The sequence below is a fragment of the Bison bison genome, unplaced genomic scaffold, assembly GCF_000754665.1.
Source record: "Bison bison bison isolate TAMUID 2011002044 unplaced genomic scaffold, Bison_UMD1.0 scf7180017864243, whole genome shotgun sequence".
Taxonomy (NCBI): domain Eukaryota; kingdom Metazoa; phylum Chordata; class Mammalia; order Artiodactyla; family Bovidae; genus Bison; species Bison bison.
Genome location: NW_011494815.1, coordinates 2,858,964 through 2,879,916, shown reverse-complemented (window position 1 = coordinate 2,879,916; position 20,953 = coordinate 2,858,964). Strand labels below are relative to the sequence as shown.

Genomic DNA, 20,953 nt, shown 5'->3' with positions numbered 1-20,953 from the left:
TGGAGCCTCATTGGCCCCATTCAGGGCTAAGTTTCCATGAGCTTATAAACTGGTCCTACCTCCAGATTTGATTAAATGTCTTCTTTTAGATAACCCAGAATCCTTGTCTAGGGGTCCTGGGTTTTAGGCCCCACAGAGTGACAAACCCCTCCAGGAATGTATCCTCTGCCTGCTATTCACAACCCCTTGCCCACACCTACACCCAATCAGGAGGAGATGGTCCCCGAGGCGAGGCCACTGGAGTTGACCTTCAGGTGCTCAGTCCAGAGGGGAGCGGGCACAATAAACCACACCCCAAGTGGGAGCACACAGGGAGCTCAGGGAGAGGATGAATTCTTTCGGTAGGAGGCTTTACAGAGCAGGTGATACTGAAACTGGGCCCTGGATTTTTCTAAGCCATGAATAAAAACAAAGAATTCTATGTTGAGTGAAGGCTACAAGCAGAGGCTCAGGCACAGAGAGCAGTCATAGCGGGGAGTGTAGGTGGGGTTCCGGTGGAGGGCTAGCTGAGCCTGGAAGGGGGCTAGACATGGGGGGAGAGGGGGGTGTAAGGCAGACTAAAAACTGTGGACTTCTCTCAGCAACTCAGGGAGTTCCAAGGACAGAGAGTGGGTGGGTTTGCTGACAGAGATCTTCCCTGAAGATAAGCAAGGGCCCTGCCCTTCTCTGCAACCCTTCCATCATCTTGCAGAATCTTTACTGCTCCCGGGGTGAAGCACAGACTCCCCAAGAAGCCCCCAAAGCCTTCTGCCTCTTGCTTTCCAGGCTATTGGAGTTGTCTTGAGTCCCTGGACAGAGATGAGTTAGGATTAGGCTGTGGCTGCAAATTGGATGCATAATGACAAGGTTCAGAGCCAGACATCAGATGTTGGAGTAGGCAGATAGAGGAACCCTCTAAGAGTAGAGCCCCTGAGAACTGTTTGAGCCTCAGCTGGGAGCTCCATTTACCAAACTGGCAAATGGCCCCACTCCTGATATCTGGCCCCAGAAGCAAATTCCCAGGGCCTCTGTGCCCTTACACACCTGAGCCCTCCTTGCAGGTGGTTAACAAGAAGGTATGCCTGAACACAGGCGGGATGGAGAGCCTGGGGCACAGAGAGCTGACTGTCTTGCCATGCATCACAGGACCAGGGTGTGGAGACTCAGGTTTCAAGCAGGCTCCAAAGTGTGCCACCTCCCCCTCTGGCAGGAGGAAGGTACAAGTACACTTGAATTTTGGAGTAGGGTTGGCAACCTGAGACCTGTGATCCTCATACCATTGTGGTTTCAAGTGGACATTTTCAAAGACCGCTTTCTCTCTAAGTTCAAGAAAAAGAGGAGAGAAATCAGAGCAAGGATAGGAGATAACCGAGACCAGTGGGGTTTTTGTCTCCACCTCACAATTGGCCCTTCACTGAGGTGCCTCTATTACCTGATTTGCAAGTCAGGATGGGAGCTTTGAAAAGATCTAGTGGGGCTCCATTCTTGCTGAGAGCACAAACATTCCAGCTTGAGTTTCACCTGACCTCCACCCATGTTCTGAAATCACAGCGCAGGGAGAGGCCAAAGGTATGCAGACCACAAGAGGCCTCCGGGCCACTGGCCTGGAGGGGACACAGAGACCAGGGGGTGTCCAGCCCTCCAACTCACAGAGCAGAACCCGAGCCCAGAGAGAGGAGGGGAACTTGCATTGGTCACATGTCTGAGGAGAACCAGCCCAGGTCCTGGGCCCACTGTCCTCTCTCTTATATGCTCTACCCCTCCTGTTTTAATTCTAGTTTAACAAGCGCTTAGATGGCACTTTTTATGTGCAGACACTGTTCTTGCATTTTGAAAATATTCATTCATTCAACTGTCATCCTAATCCTGTGGTACAGACATTGTTGTCATCCCATTTTGCAGATGAGAAAACTGAGAGGTGAAGTAACTTGTCCAAGAAACTGAACTGAGGCGGTGGCAGAACCATGACGCAGCTCTGAGTTCACTCTTAGCCCTGACACTAAAAGGCTTCACTGGAGTCCTCAGGAAGACAGTGTGAGCCATGCCTGTGCTCTGGCTTTATAGTTGGGGAGGGTACTGTATGAAAGATTGTCCCCTTTTCCTCCTAGAAACAACCTGAGATGCAGAGATCCTTACTCAATCCTGGCTCTGCTCCCAGTTTAGGCAAGTGCTTTTCCCTCTCTGGATCTCAGTTTCCCAGTCTGCAAAATGGACACAGTTGGCCTAGATGCCCTCTGACACCCCTCCAGCTCTAAGCATCTCGATTTTATGCGCAGTTCTTCGCAGTCTTATGACCTGAATTCAGTTAACAGGTAGTGTTGCAGGGGGTTATGTTTGCAGTGATGCAACTGTTAAGCCTCAGTGTCATGTGACACAGTAGAGTACGCAGAATTGGAAAGCTGCTTTGTTTGCAGCAGAAGATTCCAAACTTGTGCACAGTAAAAAAAAAAAAAAAAAGAAGTCCTCAAAACTTTCTTAGTCTGCGGCCTGGAAAAACTCGAGCTTATCATGAGATTGTTGCACTTGGACTCCCACGGGAGAGGAATGCTCCATGTGCTAAAAGTATCCGCTGTTGACTGATTCCCCAAGAGGACCTGCCCTTTCTTGTCTCTGTGGAGTTAAGTGGATGCCGCTCTGAAGCTGAGCCAGCTGCTCGGCCGAACCAGACGGCGGGGAAAATGGGTAATGTATAGCCATGTTTGAGGATGACAGGTCACACCGTGACTCGAGCAGGGTACAGTGTATTTGTTCTTAGAGCAACGATAGATAGTCGGCATTTGCTGCGACAGAGCCCTGCATGGATTCTCTTTAGTCCTCCGCAAGTTTTGGTTATCAGCCCCATTTTCCTGGTGACTCACACAGTAAAGAAACTGCCTGCAATGTAGGAGACCCAGGTTCAATCCTGGGGTCAGGAAGATCCCCTGGAGGAGGAAATGGCAACTCACTCCAGTATTCTTGCTGGGAAATTCCATGGACAGAGGAGCCTGACGGGCTACCGTCCATGGGGTCGCAAAGAGTTGGACACAACTGAATGACTAACACACACACACACCCATTTTAAAGATGGGGAAACTGAGGCTTAGAGAGATGAAGTAGCTTGCCCAGGAGTTGGGACTCCAGCCCAGACAGTCAGACCCAGTAGCCTGTGCTGTTAACTACCACCTCCAGTGAGGGTATATGGGATGAGCCTGGAAGGGAACTTGGAGAAAAAAGTTGGAAATTACCAGCAAATTTTTTTTTCTAATTCAGTTTCTTTTGAAGTTGTTACATTATTTTCACATAAATACAAATCTTAAAAAAAACAAACAAACAAAAAAAAACTACCAGCCTAAAGAATTTAACTATACATCTTACTTGTTAATGAGGCTTTGAGGAAAAGGTAATATTTTTTAGTGTCTCAGTAAAAGGATCAAAATATTTGCATGAAAGAAGGCAGAGATAATCCCAGACTTATAAAGAAATTGGATCCTTCAAGTTGATTCTGAAGTCTGCAGTTGGGAATCTGTGACACATTATAAAAACAACAGTAGAAAACAACAGGCCCCTGCCAGCAACAATCATTTTAAAACTACAACTATTCTCTGTTGAGGTCATCTTACGTGCCAGGTGCTGTCCTGTGTTTTATGGGCCTTGTCTCATAAAATCTCCACGAGGATTCTGTGAAATTGATCCTTGCAGGTTGGGGTTAAAACCACTCTAAGAAAAGGAAATGGATGCCCGAAATCACACAGCCGGTAGGTGACAGACCTGCCTCCCCCAGCCCATAATGTGTTAAGAATTCTGGGACCATGAATTGCAGGGAGAAATGATGGAGGAGAAAACCTCTGGAACTGTAGGATCTCCGAATTAGAGGGACCCTTAGAGATGATCTAAGCCCCACCCCAATCCCTGCCTGTGTGAACACAGCGCAGGTAAAAGAAACCCTGGTTTATAGAGTTTTTCCTGCACACATGTCATTCACCTGGTGCTTTCTGTATCTCATCGAATCATTACTCCTGAGGTTAGGAGTATTATCGCCACTTTGGTGATGAGAAATCAATATAACAACAGCAGCCTGAAATCCAGGGAAAGGAAGGGACTTGTTCACACTGCAAATCAGCCACTGCACCAGGACACACCAGAATCCTGGGACTTCTGATCACACTACATGACTTCCAACCACAGTCCACAAAATCATAAACCCTCCCTATTCGTGGCCCACATCCTATCCTATAGACCAGAAGACACTCTTGGCCATGCAGGAAGCAGCCATGTCTGTTCACAGGGCTGTGGTTCTCCCTTGTAACACAAGCCGGCAGATTCACAAGCCCAGGACAGAAGTAAACAGTTGAAATGGAAAGAAATAAATCTCTGCTCTAAAAATAGGCACACATCCTTAGAAACATGGCCAGCCGTGCACGGAGCCAAGGGTGGGCCTGGTGGGGTGAGGGCGAGTGAGGCCAGGTGTTGGCATGTCCCCAGCCCACCCTCCGTCTTCTGGCACCCTGACCACCTCCCCACCCGGCTCTGCACCCCACTACCTTCCCCCAGGCAGGCCTCCAGCCGCCCCAAAACCCCCTCCTCCCCACTTCTGCTTCTGGGTGACCTCTTGGATCTGGAGCCCTTTATTCTCAAGATAGAATCCTCCCATTTCTCAAGAGGCCCAACCTCTCCACCCTTCCCTTGGGAACCCTTCCTGACCCTTCCCCTCTAAGCTCCCAGTGAAGCACCTGCCCCACCAAAGAGGGCCCCAGTGAGCCGTTTCCCTTTTGATTTTTATGTTTTTCATAGGAAATACTTTAAACATATAGTAGGGTACAGAATACACCTATGTTCCCATTATCCAAATTTAACAAATGTAAAAATGTTGCTTTATTTGATTCAGATCACCCTTAAAGAAAAGTCATGGTAAAGTTTCAACCCTGCCTTCCCACCTCCCCCAGTTCCTTCCCCATCTCTCTCACTCCCTCACTTTCTACTCAAAAGGCAGCAGACAAGCCCCCCCAACATCAAGTAGGTAATATAATGAAGGAAGGAAGCTGGGCCAGTTTTCTTGAGGCACATGGCCATCTTGGGCCGTTTCTTACTTTTCTGCTCTTAAAAAGAGATATGGACGTAAGGAAGTTTTCATTTACCACTTCACCCTCAGGGAATAGAAGCAACAACAGAGCCAATGATTGTTAACCATTCGTTGACCTCTGTGTCAGAGACAGTGGGGAGTGGTGGGGACTGAGGCGGACGGGAGAGTTTGTGTTTGACCAGAGGGCACCTGCTATTCCACTCCACCAGGTGCTCTCCAGCACTGTCCCATCATCTGAGTTTGCAAGAAAGGCTGGAAATCTGAATTTTTATGTGCAAGTTTCCTGTCTGAAAGTGTTGGCCAGCTCATTCAAATATACAGACAAAAGCAACCAAGTTTTGGCATTTGATTGGACTTTAGACCTCCCAGTTTCCGATTTTGACTGTTCACAGGACAGATTTTTAGACAGATAAACAGACAGATGGAAAAGTACCTAGCCCAGTGTCTGGAACATAATGGGTGCTTCATACATGTTTATTGAACATGCATATATGACTTGCCCACTGGAATCTAGGGTTGTTGCAATTTAGAGCCACATTGTACCACCACAGATACAGGGCAGCCAGGTACACTTGTGCAAGTTGTGCACTGTGTAGCTCCAGGAACCACTGCTCGTATAAGCCAGAGAACACACGTGCCCTTGGAGCTGTGCAGCACCCAGTCTGCACAGTCAGATGCTGCTGCGCTCACAGGGCTTCCCCATAATGCGCTGTCTTTTCAGTTGACTGGAAGTGAACAGTTATGCCCTGTGGGGACAAAACTGACTGCTATAATCTGCTTCTAATATAGAGTTCAAACCTTTATTCTGAAGTTCCCAAAGATGATTTGACCATTTTACAGAAAGGGGATTCAAGGTCCAAGAGCGCCAGTGCCCTGTGTGTGGCCTCAAAGCCCTGGGATGAGAACCCAGGTTGTCAGTTAGAATGCAGTTTGTCTATAAGTAATAGAGATTCAAAATAACATAACTGAAGCAGTGGTAGCTCAGTCAGTAAAGAATTTGCTTGCATTGCAGGAGACCTGGATTTGATCCCTGGGTCTGGAATATCCCCTGGAGAAGGAAATGGCAACCCACTCCAGTATTCTTGCCTGGAAAATCCTATGGACAGAGGAGCCTGGTAGGATACAACCCATGGGCTCACAAGAGTTGGACACGACTTAAGAGACTAAACCACCACCAAGCAGTGTTCTGTTCATCTCTCAAGTAAGTCCAGAGGTGGGAAGTCTAGGGCAGGTACGGAGCTTAGCTCCCCAAACTTCCTAGAGTCCCAGGGAGCATTCAGCTCATCTTCATTCCATCGCAAAGGTGTAGCCCCCATTCTCATGGTCCAAAGTGGTGGCCATAATCACTGCAGTCCAGACATTAGAATAGAGGGAAAGGGTGGGAGGTGGGGAGAAAAGGAAAAAAAGCCATTTTTCAAGTATCTTTTAAGGAAAGTTACTGGAAATTGCCACTGGACATTTTTCATACTGTGACCCAACCTAGCCACAGGGGAGCCTGGGAAATGTAGTCTTTTACCATAGTGGCCATTGCGCAGCTACGTGTAGAGTGCTTTTATTACTGGAGAGGGGGAGAGATGATATTGGGGACTATCTGAAGTCTGTCGCTGTGAGTTTGCCAGTTTTATGGCCTGATGTTCTGCTCTGCCGAAAGTTCTGAGGGGAAGTGAGAGGATTTTATAGGAATTTAACCAAATCCAGATCCCTGAAGGAAACATTACAAAGGTCTTACTCTCTAGTTTGGCATTTCCTAAAATCTCCATCAGTAAATTCTGCAGCCCCACTCTAGCACCTTTCATAATGTTTCCCCTTCCCCAGACCTGCATGGGGCAGCAGCTGGGTAGACCAGCAAACATCTCAGGGTAGCAGGTGTGATGCTGACCTGAAGGGCGTCTAAGAAATACCATCTTTTCCCTGCTGGAGCATCAGTGCTGTGTGATTCTGGACAATTCAAAAGATGTTAGCACCTATTACTTGGGACTGGGGATTCAGAGAAGACTAGGATACAGCTCAGCTGGCCTTTGAGGGACACTCAGTCTCTTTGGGGAGAGGGATATGGCATAAATGTGCTCCAAGACAAATTAGAAGGAGCATTATATAAGACCTGGCAAGATGCCTCCGGGTGTTTGGAAAGAAAATTACCAGATCGGTGTGGGGAGCACTGCAAAGGCTGGACAGGGTGCCCGAGAGAAGGGCTTTGAAGGATGAATGCAGTGGGGGAGGAGGGGTAGAATTCCAGGCAGAGGGCATAGCTTGAGTGATGCCCTGGCAGGGTGATGGTGTGGGGCGAGGCTGCGGAATGTGGAGCAGCCTGGAGTGGCTGGAACATGGAATACTTAAACCAAGAAGATGGGGAGGCTGGAGTTCGTTGAGGTCAAATCAGGAAAAAGCTCTCCATGCCAGGCTGATGAATTTGATAATGATTCTGTAGGTTAGTGGAGGTGCTGAGTATCTGTGACTGTGTTGGGGAGTGACCTGGTCAGGTACACAAGTGGGTGCGGTACACAAGCCAGCCTGGTCAGGTACACGAGCCAGCCTGAGGCTCCCCTGATGCTCTCAGCAGTAAACACCATGGCTTGAACTAGGCTGGTGCCTGTGGGACAGAGATGATTCTAAACCCTGTAGCCTCAGGCTCCTTCCCCTGAGAAGTCAGGCACTCTCATTCTGCCAAGCCTCTGTGCTGTGCTTTCTGTCCCCCTGTAACCCTCTTCTCTCTCCTCTTCACCTGGCTGTTTCCTGCCTGTGCCCTGGGACTCATTCAGCTCAGGAACCACCTCCTGCAGAAGCCCCAGGTGAAGGAAGCTGCTCACACTTGTGTGTGTCTCCCCATCTGAGAGCCCCTGTGGGATGTGATCACTCATTCATTGTCTCAGGATGCCCAGTGTCCCCCAACAGCAGGGAAATGGAACATCTTCCTTGAATGTGAGGCAGAAAAGGAGGATAAGGAGAACCCCAGGAGGGACAGGTTTGCCCTGCCTTGTGTCATGAGACATGCTGTGAAGAATCAGGTTAAAAGACATTGTATATATGCTGAACCACCAGTCTGAAGACAGCCATACGGATCCTTGAGATGCTAGTTATGTACACTGTCACCTATATATCAGCTCAGCCTTCCTGGCTGTGTGACTAACGAGGTGTGTGACTTTGGGCAAGTGACTTCAGTTTCCCATGCCTCAGTTTCCCCAACTGAAGATGAGAGAGTTGGCTCAGGGGCTCTCTTCCAGGCGTTGCAGCTCTGAGCTGCCGACCTGAGATCCTTTTAATACATTGTGCCTGTGTGTGCGCGTGTGTGTGCATGCACACGCATATGTGTTACCTGTGTGTGTGTGCATTGTCCACATGCACTCTGCTAACCAATCTGCAGTGGTTCTAGCCGAGATAGCTCCTCATGTAGCCCCAACTATCTATAGCAGTGATAATTGTGCAGATACTTAATATTTGGCCTTTACTGCACCTGTTCACAGGGTGTTAGAGCTCCTAACAGCACAGTTGAGGATTTGTCAAAGTTTCCATCATCCTTTGGGCAGCTGGATTCCAGAGCGTGGGTGAGAAAACTAAACAAAGATGCTAACCTATCACGCTGTACATCCAACTTTTAAATTTTACAACATTTAAAAGAAAATCGCCATTTAAAAAACTACAACTAGGAAACTATAGGAAGAGATTGCTTAGTTTTACCTCTTATGATTATTAAAAACAATTTTTTAAACCTCTGCATTAAAAAAAAAACATGTATCTACCTCTTTCTTCCTCTAGCCCAGAGCCTGAAACGAGCAAGATATTCAGTAAACATTTGAGGGATAAATGAATGTCTTGGCTTTCTCTATCTGGAATTTTAGTCTGATAGGAACTCAGATCAGAGGTGGCAAAATGGCAGCCTCTGGGCTGAGACTGGCCTGCAGCTGTGTTTTATTTGGTCTGAACATTGTTTTTAAAATATTTGGATCATGTGTCAATATTTAAAAATCAAGAGCTCTCACATAAAGATCAGCAGATCTAATAACACCACCCACGGCAGTTCTTAGCTAGAGCTGGGTAGTGTGGAGGCATTGAAATCTCCAGTGTGCCACAGTCCTCCTCGCTCCCAAGTGTATAACAGCTATAATTTTCTATTTTGGCTAAGATCAAAGAGTACCTAGAAATTCTTCCTCCTTAAAAGCAACACTAGGGACTGCCCTGGCAGTCCAGTGGTTAAGACGCTCTGCTTTCAATTCAAGGGATGCAGGTTTGACCCTTGGTCTGGGAGCTAAGATCCCACATGCCACATGGCTTGGCCAAATTAAAGAAAAAAACAAAAACAAAACAACACCACCAACTTTCCTGTTTGGAGATAACAAAGAGATCACCCATACATTAGCCACTGCCCTCCTCACATGAGTAAACTTCTAATTGTAAGTAAGGACCTTGAAGGCATGCTCAGAGTCGTATACCCCAAAGCTATCTCCCAAAGCAAATCTCACCCTAACCCACTGGTCTTGGAGTGAAGATGTGTGTACATGTGATGTGTGCATGCAGATATGGAGTCCCTCATGCGGAAGTGACATCCGTCCTGGAGAAGCAGGCTGCTGCCTCCCTTTGAACTAACTGTAAAGAAAGCACATGCACAGCAAATTTACACTGTGCAGACAGTGAGATAGGGAAACGAGACTTAAGGGCCTTAAAGGTGAGATGCTTCCACTTACCCGCAGGCACCATGAACGCTATGACTTTTACAGCAATGTAGAGGCTAGTTATCAACTATTCTTTGCTATTCAGTAAAGTGGACCCCACTTTAGCATCTTGATTAACCTTAAAAGCTAAAATAATTGATTGTTTTGCATACATGCTGTAATTGAGACTTTTCTCTCCTTTTACCCTGCTTTCCCCGTTTACCTTCTGTCTCCTCAGTTACTCCAGATTACGGAGTCCTTGGTCGGGTCCTGGCCCTGGGTTTTAGCATACTACCTGGCTTTATAATACTCACCCTGTAAGTGTTTGTAAAATGAGTAAGGAATTTAAGAAAAGATACATTTCCACACCAACATGTTCAGCAAATATTCTCCTGGTCAAAGGTGATGACAAAATGTTGTGGAAACTCTTTCTTTACCAATTGGATAGCTAGGTCTGAGACTCAGTTTTAGGTTCTGATAGTTATAAGAGATCTAAGGCAATATTTTCTAACCCATGTAATGCCTCCATGACCAGTTTACATAATATGGCTCCTCACTCTTTAAAACAAAACGCCACATTAAATCTGGCCAGCTCTAGCCTGCCCAGTCTCAGCATCATTTTTGGCCACTGACACACAAAGAGCCTGTGTTCTTAGCATTCTATGGGCACTTAATGTATTTCATTGGCCATTTTTGTAATTTTTCCCTCAATAACATTTAAAAAAACACCTTTTTTTGAGATAATAATTCTCATGCCATAAAATTCACTCATTTAAAGTATACAATTCAGTGTTTCTTAGTATATTCACAGAAATACACAACAATCACCATAGTCAATTTTAGAACATTTTCATTTCAAAAAGAATCCTGTTCCTGATAGCTGTCATTTTGCATTTCTCACCATCCTCCTCAGCTCTGGGGCTTCCTTGATAGCTCAGGTGGTAAAGAATCCGCTTGCAATGCAGGTTCGGTTCCTGGATCGGGGAGATCTGCTAGAGAAGGGATATGCTACCCACTCCAGTATTCTTGAGCTTCTCTTGTGGCTCAGCTGGTAAAGAATCCGCCTGCAATGTGGGAGACCTGGGTTCCATCCCTGGAGAAGGGAAAGGCTACCCACTCTAGTATTCTAGCCTGGAGAATACTATGGACTGTATAGTTCATAGGGTTGCAAAGAGTTGGACATGACTGAACAACATTCACTTCACTTCCTCATCTCTAGGCAACCATTAATCTACTTTCTGTCTCTATAGATTTGATGCTCTGGACACTGCATATAAGTGGAATCAGACACTATGTAGTCCTTTGTTACTACTGGCTTCTTTCACTAAGTATGACGTTTTCAAGGTCTCACCTATGATGTAGCATGCACCAGCACTTCGTTTCTCTTTATTGCAAAACAGTATTCTGTTGTAGGGATATACCACATTTCTTATCCACTCATCATTGATAGAGATTTGACTTGTTTCTACTTTGGGGCTACTATAACTAAGGTTACTATGAACATTCATGTATAAGTTTTTGTATGAACATATTCTTTTATTTCTCTTGGGTTTACCTAGAAGTGGAACTGCTATCTCATACGATAACTCTGTTTTTAATCTGTTGAGAAACTGCCAGACTGTTTTCCAAAGGGGATGCACTTTTTACATTTCCCTTCGTTGGAAGGAATGATGCTAAAGCTGAAACTCCAGTACTTTGGCCACCTCATGCGAAGAGTTGACTCATTGGAAAAGACTGATGCTGGGAGGGATTGGGGGCAGGAGGAGAAGGGGACGACAGAGGATGAGATGGCTGGATGGCATCACTGACTCGATGGACGTGAGTTTGAATGAACTCTGGGAGTTGGTGATGGACAGGGAGGCCTGGCGTGCTGCGATTCATGGGGTCGCAAAGAGTCGGACACGACTGAGCGACTGAACTGAACTGAACCACAGTGTATGGATGTTTCAATGTCTTCACAGTCTCACCAACACTTGTTTTTACCCGTCTTTTTTATGGGTAAAAGGGTGTGAAGTGTAATAGCTCATTCTGGGTTTGATTTGTGTTTTCTTGTTAGTTAATGATGTTGAGAAGCTTTTCATGTGTTAATTTTTTATATCTTCTTTGAAGAAATGTCTATTCAGATCTGTGGCCCACTTTTAAATTGTTATTTGTCTTATATTTTAAGTTAAGAGATCTTTATGTATTCTGCATACTAGATCATTCTCAGATATATGACTTGTAATAACTTTCTACCAAACTGTGGATTGTCTTTTTACTTCTTAGTTTCCTTAGAAGCACAAACATGTTCAATTTTGGTGAAGTCAAATTTATTTTTTCTTTTGTTGCTTATTGTTTCAGAATCATATCTAAGAAACCACTGCTTAATCCAGGTCACAGAGATTTATGCCTGTTTTCTTTCAAAAGTTTTATAGTTTTAGCTCTTACATTTAGGTCTTTGATTTATTTTGAGTTAATTTTTGTATATCAGGTGAGTTCATATGCTGTTTTTTCTATCATATGCTGTTTTTGAAAACAAGTTAAAATGATAAATAATCAAGAGTTTAAAATATGCAACTGGCTATGGTTTTAGTTGAAAATCATGTTATATTTCACTAAACGTACCATTTAATGGAATGAAAATAAACTCCTAACAAGGCTAATACTCTCAGTACTTACTTTAAAGATTCAGTAAGCAGAGAATCATTAGAAAAAGCCTGTCATGTTTTTGTTTTTTAAAAATCAGCTGCTTTCAATGAAGATAAATAAAACTACATTTTAACATGCCACATACGTAATATTTTTAAAACACATGAAAAACATCTTTACTCCCGTATTATAATGATATGGGTTTCAGTTTTAACACAGTGGTTCTTACTCAGGGGTGATTTTGCCCCCCCCAGGAGACATCTGGGGGTGTTTGGAGATATTTTGGTTGTCAAAACCCGGAGAAGTGCTGGTGGCATCTGTTAGGCAGAGGACAGAGATGCTGCTAAGCAGCCAAGAATGCATATAACAGCTCCCATGACAAGGAACCATCCAGCCCCAAATCTCTCTTGTGCCGAGGTTGAAAACCCTACTTTCCCCATCCCAGTTTTATTGAGATATAATTGACATACAGCAGTATAGAAGTTTAAGGTGTACAGCATAATGACTTGACTTACATACATCATGAAATGATGACCACAAGTTTGCTGCTGCTAAGTCACTTTAGTCATGTCCAACTCTGTGTGACCCCATAGATGGCAGCCCACTAGGCTCCTCCGTCCCTGGGATTCTCCAGGCAAGAACACTGGAGTGGGTTGCCATTTCCTTCTCCAATGCATGAAAGTGAAAAGTCAAAGTGAAGTCACTCAGTCGTGTCCAACTCTTCTTGACCCCATGGACCGCAGCCAACCAGGCTCCCCCATCCATGGGATTTTCCAGGCAAGAGTACTGGAGTGGGGTGCCATCGCCTTCTCTAGACCACAAGTTTAGTGAACATCCATTATCTCATGTAGATACCAAAAAACAAAATTTTGAAAAAACTCTACTTCAAATCACTGGCCTCTATCAGATATATTCAAAAAGAGATGTAAGTTTGCAAACCCCTTTCCCCTCAGTTACAACCTCGTGGGTTTTTAGCACCACAATACTGATCCTTTCAGAGGCTAGAATGCACCCCAGCACCTCACCACCATCAAAATCCTTTATGGTAACGAGAATCTGTCAGGTCTTCCCTTGTGGGGATCATTGGGAACCACTTGCTTTACATGCTTAATTCATTTTATATTTGTATATATTCATTTTTGAATTCTAAGACATATTTGGATAACACATCCCCTGTCCAACCTACATATTTGGGTAGCCTACCTCCTGGCAAAATGTGTTTTATCTGATCATAGAGCAGCAACAATAATGAGCAATAATTTGTGTGCTCACTGTGTCAGGCACTGTGTGCTAAGCACTCTTCTGCTTTATCTGATTGAGTGTTCTCAACAGTTTTGAGAGAGTGACTGTTATTATTCATGTTTTACAACTGTGGAAATGGAGGAACAATGAGGTTAGCTGACTTGCCCAAGATCACAGTGCTGGAGATATGGTTACTCCAAGTGAGTAAGGAATTAAGCCTGGGATGGGGTCAACTGTGAGGTGCCAGCAGGTCACAAAGAATTTGATTGCTCATCACGGGTAATCGCAGATGGACATTTGCAGGACAGGTAGGCTGTCCCCTCACTCAGCTGAGCTATAGTAGATGTCGTTACTCTGAGTGGACACACACAGGTAGCCACAGGAAGTCTCGTCTCACCTGGGACATGGCTCATCCATGGACCATCATCACATGGAAAGTGTCTGAGGACTGCTGCTTAGGGAAAGCTGGGGTATCTGTGCCACCACTTACGTTCTTGGCGGTCACCCACAAACCAATCAAGGCTCAGTTTTCTACCTACTGGCCACTCTTTCATAATGTCCTCTCCAATTCCCAGATGTCCCTCCTGACTTGTGGCCTAAGTCCATTTGTGTGGACACCAGCCCCGCTCTCTGAGCCCTGGTATATACTGATACTGATGTCTGCGCCAGGCCCTGCTCACCTCGATTCTCCCAGAGTTGGGCTCACACTCAGTGTCCTGATCTCGTACCCACTGTGCTCTTATGGAAACAACACAGTGGTAAACTATCCTGTAAAAAAAATATCAAACTGCAGCCAAACAGTAGTATTTCCCTCCCAAGCTTTATCCCTCCACGTGCCAGGCCCAGAGCTCTCTTCATGTACCTGACAGCATTCTCCTCTCAGAGGGGGCATTTAGGAAAGGATCTGGAGTGTGAGTGGGTGACTGAAGAGATGCATGTTCTTATTGAATGGTACATAGATGGGAGATTGAATGGCTCTCTGATTTGTCCAGTGTGGGAGTGCAGCAGGAAGTGAGGTGAGACTGCTCACATCACCCTTCCTGGGATCCTCCCGACCGCCCTGAATGAAAGGGGGTGGGGGAGAGCACTGATCTGACCAGAAGATTTCCCTCTTCCCTCAAGTCTGAAGAAGGAGCCTGATTTGAGTTCTAGATTTGCGCAAGTCTTTCTCTGCCCTTGGCCTCAGTTTCCTCCTGAAGGGAGTGCGTGTGCACTGGCTGATCTCTGAGCATCCTTTCCAACCATGAGTGTCTCAATCTCTGCATTACTGAGTTAAAGTGAAACCCGTGTGATTCAAATCCACCCTGATTAGGAGCCTGCTTTTGTAGTGAGCCCACACCTAGAAGCCTGCCCATGTTTGAAGAAGAAATCACAGGGATTGGTTGACGATATCTTTCTTGAGAGACCCATCTCCAAGGGCAACGTTCAAAATATTTAACAGCCAGCGTGTATGAGCACAACGGTCAGGGGGGTAGGAAGCAGCGGGTAGGGCCAGCTGGGGCCTGCAGCCGACAGCCTGCCTGGCCCTTCCGCCATCCTGCCCAGCTTTCTCTGCTTGTTTTTGAGGGCCTGCCTCTTCTTGCCTGATTCTGCATCCAAGGCCCTAACTCAGTCTGCCCCTCCAGGCTGCTTCTCTCCCCAGCTACTTTCCACACAGCGGCTGGAAATACCCTCATGCATCCAAACCCTAATATCCTATTTCACCCCCAGCAGATGCTCTGGCAGCCCCCTGCTGTGCCTGGCTCCTGGTCAGCTGACCCTCACCCTCATGCCTTTATAGAATGTTCCAGACTGGGAACGGGTTTGGTTAAGAGACCTGAGTCCAAGCCGAGCTCGCCCCTGTCTGCTGTGACCTCATGTGTCTCTCCGTGACCTCGGCGAGTCCCTGCCCCTCCCAGGGTGTTAGTTTCTTTACCTGTGAATGAACAACTTAGATGGAGCTCCCGTGGTTCAGTGAGGAGTTTCTGGAGAAATGCGAGTCTTCGGCAGCTGACTGCTCTCTCTCTTTCTCTCCCTCTCTCTCTCTCTCTGTGCACCTGCCCCGCAACCACCACTGTAGAATGCACTGCTGCCCGCGGGCCTGAGGCAGAAGGATCAGACCACCAAGGCGCCCACAGGCCCCTTTAGAAGGGAGGAGCTCTTGGATCACTTGGAAAAGCAAGCAAAGGAGTTTAAGGACCGAGAAGATCTGGTCCCCTACACAGGGGAGAAGCGAGGTACTGGACGATGTTGTGCTTTTGAGTACGTCACCCCTCCATGCATCACTGAGTGCCAGCTGTCAGCCAGGCCCCGTGTCGGGCCAGATGTGACCGGGCCGCCTTGCCTTCATCCCTGCCTGGCCCAGAGTTACAGCCCAGCTCCAAAAGCATCAATGTGTGAGGTAGATTTAGTGAAGTTTGGGGCTCAACCAGGCCTGCAACACTTCCCCTTAAGTCCCCTCTAACTAGGGTGTCCTGATTACTCTTCATCCAAACCTGATACAGTTGAAAGGGAAAGAAGGAACTATTAAAATGATATCAGGACATGAGGCCCAGGGAAAGCCTGTGCCCTCCAACCAGAAACAAGAGATACCCTCTCCCTACCCTAACTGTCCCTGCTCTTTTCCCACAGCCCCTCTCTCTGGCAGCTGCAGCTTCCCTTCCTTCATCTGTCCCCCCATGACTCTCTGCCCCAGCCTAAGGCACACCATCTAGAATCGGGGAACAGAGAGGCACCCCGACTACCCAACCCTTCCAGAACTTCCCTTACACTCCAAACCCTCCTCCTGTCCTCTGGGATCGTGCTCATCCTTGCTCACTGCCCTGCTGCCCCCTCAGGCCTCTTTCTGTTCCCCAGACACTCCCAGCTCTTTTCCACCTTAGGACCCTTGCCAGATGCCTTCCGCCTGGAATGCAGGTCTTCTGTCTGGCTCCATGCTGTCTTCAGGGCTGGCTCCCCTCTTCTGTAAGAGATGTGATGGTTAGAAGCACAGATTGGAGCTGCATCTACTCTGGCTGCAATCTTGGCACTACCCCTTACTAGCTGTGTGAACTTGAGTACATTTGTTTGTTGGCTGCACTGCAAGCCTTGTGGTATCTTATTAGTCCCCGACCAGGGATGGAACCCGCACCCCCTGTGGTGGAAGCTCAGAGTCTTAACCACTGGACTGCCAGGGAATTCCCTCAAGTACCTTTTTAAACCTGCTGTGCCTCCATTTCCTCATTTGTGAAATGGGGGTGATGAAAAGAATATTATTACCAGCCTCCTGAGGGTGTTCTGAAGATCGAGTTTATATTTATATATATATATATAAAGCACTTAGCACAGCACCTGGCCCATCATGAATGCAATATCAGTATCAGCTATTATTACCCTCTTGGTCTCAACTGTACTGTCTCCTTTTTCAGGAAAGCCTTTCCTGTCCCCACTGGTTAGCACATTCCATCCATTCAACTCCCCCTCGGTTAGTCTCCATCTCAGAAGCCTTTGTGTGTTCTTCAGAACAATTTATTCACACTGGCCTGTAAGCTCCATGAGGTAGGCACTCAGACACTTTTGCTCACACAGTTCCCGCAGCACCCAGCAGGGCTCAAGAGAGACGTGTTGAATGAATGCTGCTGCTACTGCTAAGTCACTTCAGTCGTGTCCGACTCTGTGCAACCCCATAGACGGCAGCCCACCAGGTTCCCCCGTCCCTGGGATTCTCCAGGCAAGAACACTGGAGTGGGTTGCCATTTCCTTCTCCAATGCATGAAAGTGAAAAGTAATACATTCAAATTGATTACATGCATAATGGATCTTGTAGACTTATTCCTTAGAATATAAGCTCGATGGGTACTAGTACCACATCTGTCTAGTTCATTATTATATTCCTGTACCTCATAAACCCTAGCACATTGTAGGCACCCAGTAAATAGTTGTTGAATGAAAGCATTCATTCTAATTAATTAATTGGGTAATTCTTTATTTTCTGCCTCTTCCGTTCTCATCCCCCCAAGGATGTCAGCATGGTGTGCCAAGGGTCCCTGTCTGTGGCTTTTTCCCTATGTCAACTGAGCAACTGAGCAGGCATGCCCTGTTGTGTTAGCAAATCCAGTACACAGAGTAACTGCCTGATAAATAATAAAATGAAAGGGCAGGGAGGGGTGGACATTGCAGGGAGGATGTCAAGCCATCCAGCGCTTGCAGTTGGAGCTGTCCAGATTTTACCAAAAACCTGGAAGGTCAGGGAAGCCCAGGAGATATCTGGAACACAGAGCTTTGGAAAAATTGTGTGATCTGAGGCATCCTGGAGTGGGAGGCAGGGGAAGGGAGCCTGTACCATAAAGCCTAGGTGTGCCCGGCTGAGAGTATAGGTGCAAGCTGATTTTAAGCAAGGTGCTTGTGCCTTGAGGAGTGATTTCAGGTGCAGCAGGTAAAGATTTTAAAAAATCTCTGGATTTCGAGAGGTCTTAAAACTCCTGCTAGCCCATCTACACATCTGAAAACTGGGGAAAGCAAGGCTGTGAGAGTCAAGAGCAGGTCTGGGTGGACAGTTGGTGAGTCATTACTGCCATCTGCTCCCTTGTGTAGCCCTCCCCCTCCCAGGGGAGGAGCTGGAGATGAGATGGGGGATGGGGAGGGAATCTGGGCGGCACACCAACCAATCTTGCTGCCCCTTCGCAGAATGCTGACCTGGCCTTGAGCCAGGAACAGCTCTCCAGACTCCCAGAGCCTGAGTGCCTTCATCAAAGGCCAGGCTGACCCAAGGAGGGTAGCTATAATTTATTCTATTTTCACAACGATGACAAGCCTAAAAGGTTTATCATCACTAACATCATCACCACCAGCATCAGCATCATCATAAAATATTTACATGATGATTGTTGGAGTCCATGTATAATGAATAAGCACAGGTCTCAACAGAGAGAGTGTGGAAGGAGACATTCCAGCTGTAAAAGGCAGACTCAGGGCCATTCAGCCCAGCCCTGCTGAGCACCTGCCCCACACTGGGCCTAGAGGGAGCCTGGGCTGAGGGGAAATAGCATATCAGTCACTACAAGATCTGGCAGGATGTAGTAGGGGCCATAAACTGGTGCAAAATCTTGAGGAATTTGGATTTTCCTTCACTCTCATTCAAGTGCGGGAATCAGAACAAAGTTCCAAGCAGGGTATTTTCATTACGCAGGTTTGGCTGCATGTGCTAAAGAAACAAGTAAAATCAAAGAGACTTAAGACGAGAATTTAGTTTTCTTTTACTTAGTAGAGCTGCAGGGTTAGGCATTCCAAGGTTGGTAAGACATCTTTCTTGGGGTTAGGAATCAAGAGCTTTTCCAGTTTTTCATTTTTCCATCCTTGCAATACATCTTTGTCCTCATGGTTCTTTTTGCTGCTGAAGCTCCAGTCATCATAGCCATATCCCAACTAGTAAGATGAAGGAAGGGAAGAAGTCTGAGTCTTGTAATATCTGAGTCACCACCTCTATGGAGACACCTGCTACAGTAGTATAGTAAACTATGTCTTAAATATTTACTGAATGTTCATCCTAGTCACTGCATCAGCCACTTTCACAGTTTGTTTTCTTTTCCGCCATTTTTGCCCTTTTCCAGATCCACCTCTGGTGAAAGTTATTATACATTTTCTCCCAGATGATTTCTTGCCTGTTCTGCTTATATAAGTAACTGATCTTTGCTGTAAACATTTTAAGTAATAAAGTAATTCTTTCCACTGAGAGATGGCCCCCTGGTCCTATGTTAGTGAATATCCTTGTGGACATTTCTCTTTGCACTTCCCATCCCTCTTCATCTGTGGTCCAAGTCACTATCATCTGTCATCCAGACTTTTGCAGGAGACTCTTAACCATCAACCATCTCTTGGCTTCCATCCTGGCCCCATTTCAGGTTATTCTCAATCAATAGCCAAAGTGAGCAGTTTTGTTTTGTTTTTTTTTAATTAAATTCACATAACATTAACTATTTTAAAGTGAACAATTCAGTAGCATTTAGTATATACACAATGTTGTGTGACTACCATCTCTATCTAGATCTAAAACATTTTCATCCAAAATAAAACCCTGTGCCCAATAAGCAGTTACTCTCCATGCCCCCCTGTCCCCCACCCCTGGCTATCACCAATCTGTTTCTATAGATTTACCTATTCTGGATATCTCCTCTAAATTATATCATATAATATGTGACTTTGTGTGTCTGGCTTCTTTCACTTAGAATATTGTTTTCAAGACTCATTCATTCCCTTTTATTCCTGAATGATATTCCACAGTCTGTCCATTTATCCATTGATAAACATTTTGGTAGTTTTTGGCTATTGTGATTAGTGCTGCTATGAGCATTCCTGTATAAGTATTTGCTTGGGTAACTGTTTTCCGTTCTTTGGGGTATATATCTAGGAGTGAAATTGCTAGATCATATGTAATTCTACATTTAATTTTTTGAAGAACTACCAAACTATTTTCCAAAGCAACTGCACCGTTTCACATTCCCACCAGCAATATATGAGGGTCAGTTTCTCCACATCCTTGCCAACGCTTGTTAGTTTCCATTTTAACTTTTGGTTTTTGTTATAGTCATTATCACGATTGTGAAGAGGTCTCTCGTTCTGATTCTGATTTGCATTTCCCTAATGACCAGTGTTGTTGAGCATCTTATCATGTGCTTGTTGCCCATCTGTACAACTGACCCTTCGTATCTGTAGGTTCTGTATTCATGGATTCAACCAACCATGAATCAGAAATATGTTTTTAAATTCCACAAATTTTAAAAAAGCAAAACTTGAATTTGTCTCACACTGGCAACTATTTACATAGTATTTACATTGTAGTAGGTATACATAATCTAGAGACGATTTAAAGTATACAGGAGGATGTGTGTAGGTTATATGCAAATATTATGCCATTTTATATAAGTGACTTGAGCACCCAATCCCCCTTAGATACCAAGAGGCAATTGTATATCCTCTTTGGAGAAATGTCTATAAGCCCTTTGCTCATTTTTAAATAGGTTGTTTTTCTTTTGGTAGTTGAGTTGTTAAAGTTCTTTATATATTCTGAATACTAGACCCTATAAAAATTTATGATTTTTGAATATTTTTTCTTCTTCCATATGTTGTCTTTCTACTTTCTTGATGATGTCCTTTGATGCACAAAGGTTTTAAATTTTATTTTTATTTATTTTTTTTTTTTACTTCATTGTACAGCAGAAACTAACACAATATTGTAAATCAGTGCATGTTAGCCGCTCAATCATGTCTGACTCTTTGTGACCCCATGGACTATAGCCCACTAGGCTCCTCTGTCCATGGAATTGTCCAGGCAAGAATACAGGAGTGGGTTGCCATTTCCTTCTCCAGGAGACATTCCAAACCTGGGGAAGGAACCCAGTTCTCTAGCAGATTCTTTTTTTTTTTTTTTTTTTAAAATAAAAAA

At 45.5% G+C, this 20,953-nt stretch overlaps 1 protein-coding gene across 1 annotated transcript in view; it reads left to right on the top strand.

Moving 5' to 3' along the window:
* The window catches only part of TMOD1 (tropomodulin 1), a 90,394-nt gene that overhangs the window by 25,476 nt on the left and 43,965 nt on the right, over window positions 1-20,953 (top strand). The window contains exon 3 of the mRNA XM_010847065.1: window positions 15,614-15,770. Coding sequence (XP_010845367.1) covers window positions 15,614-15,770 — 157 coding nt within the window. The remainder of the gene's footprint in view (window positions 1-15,613; window positions 15,771-20,953) is intronic.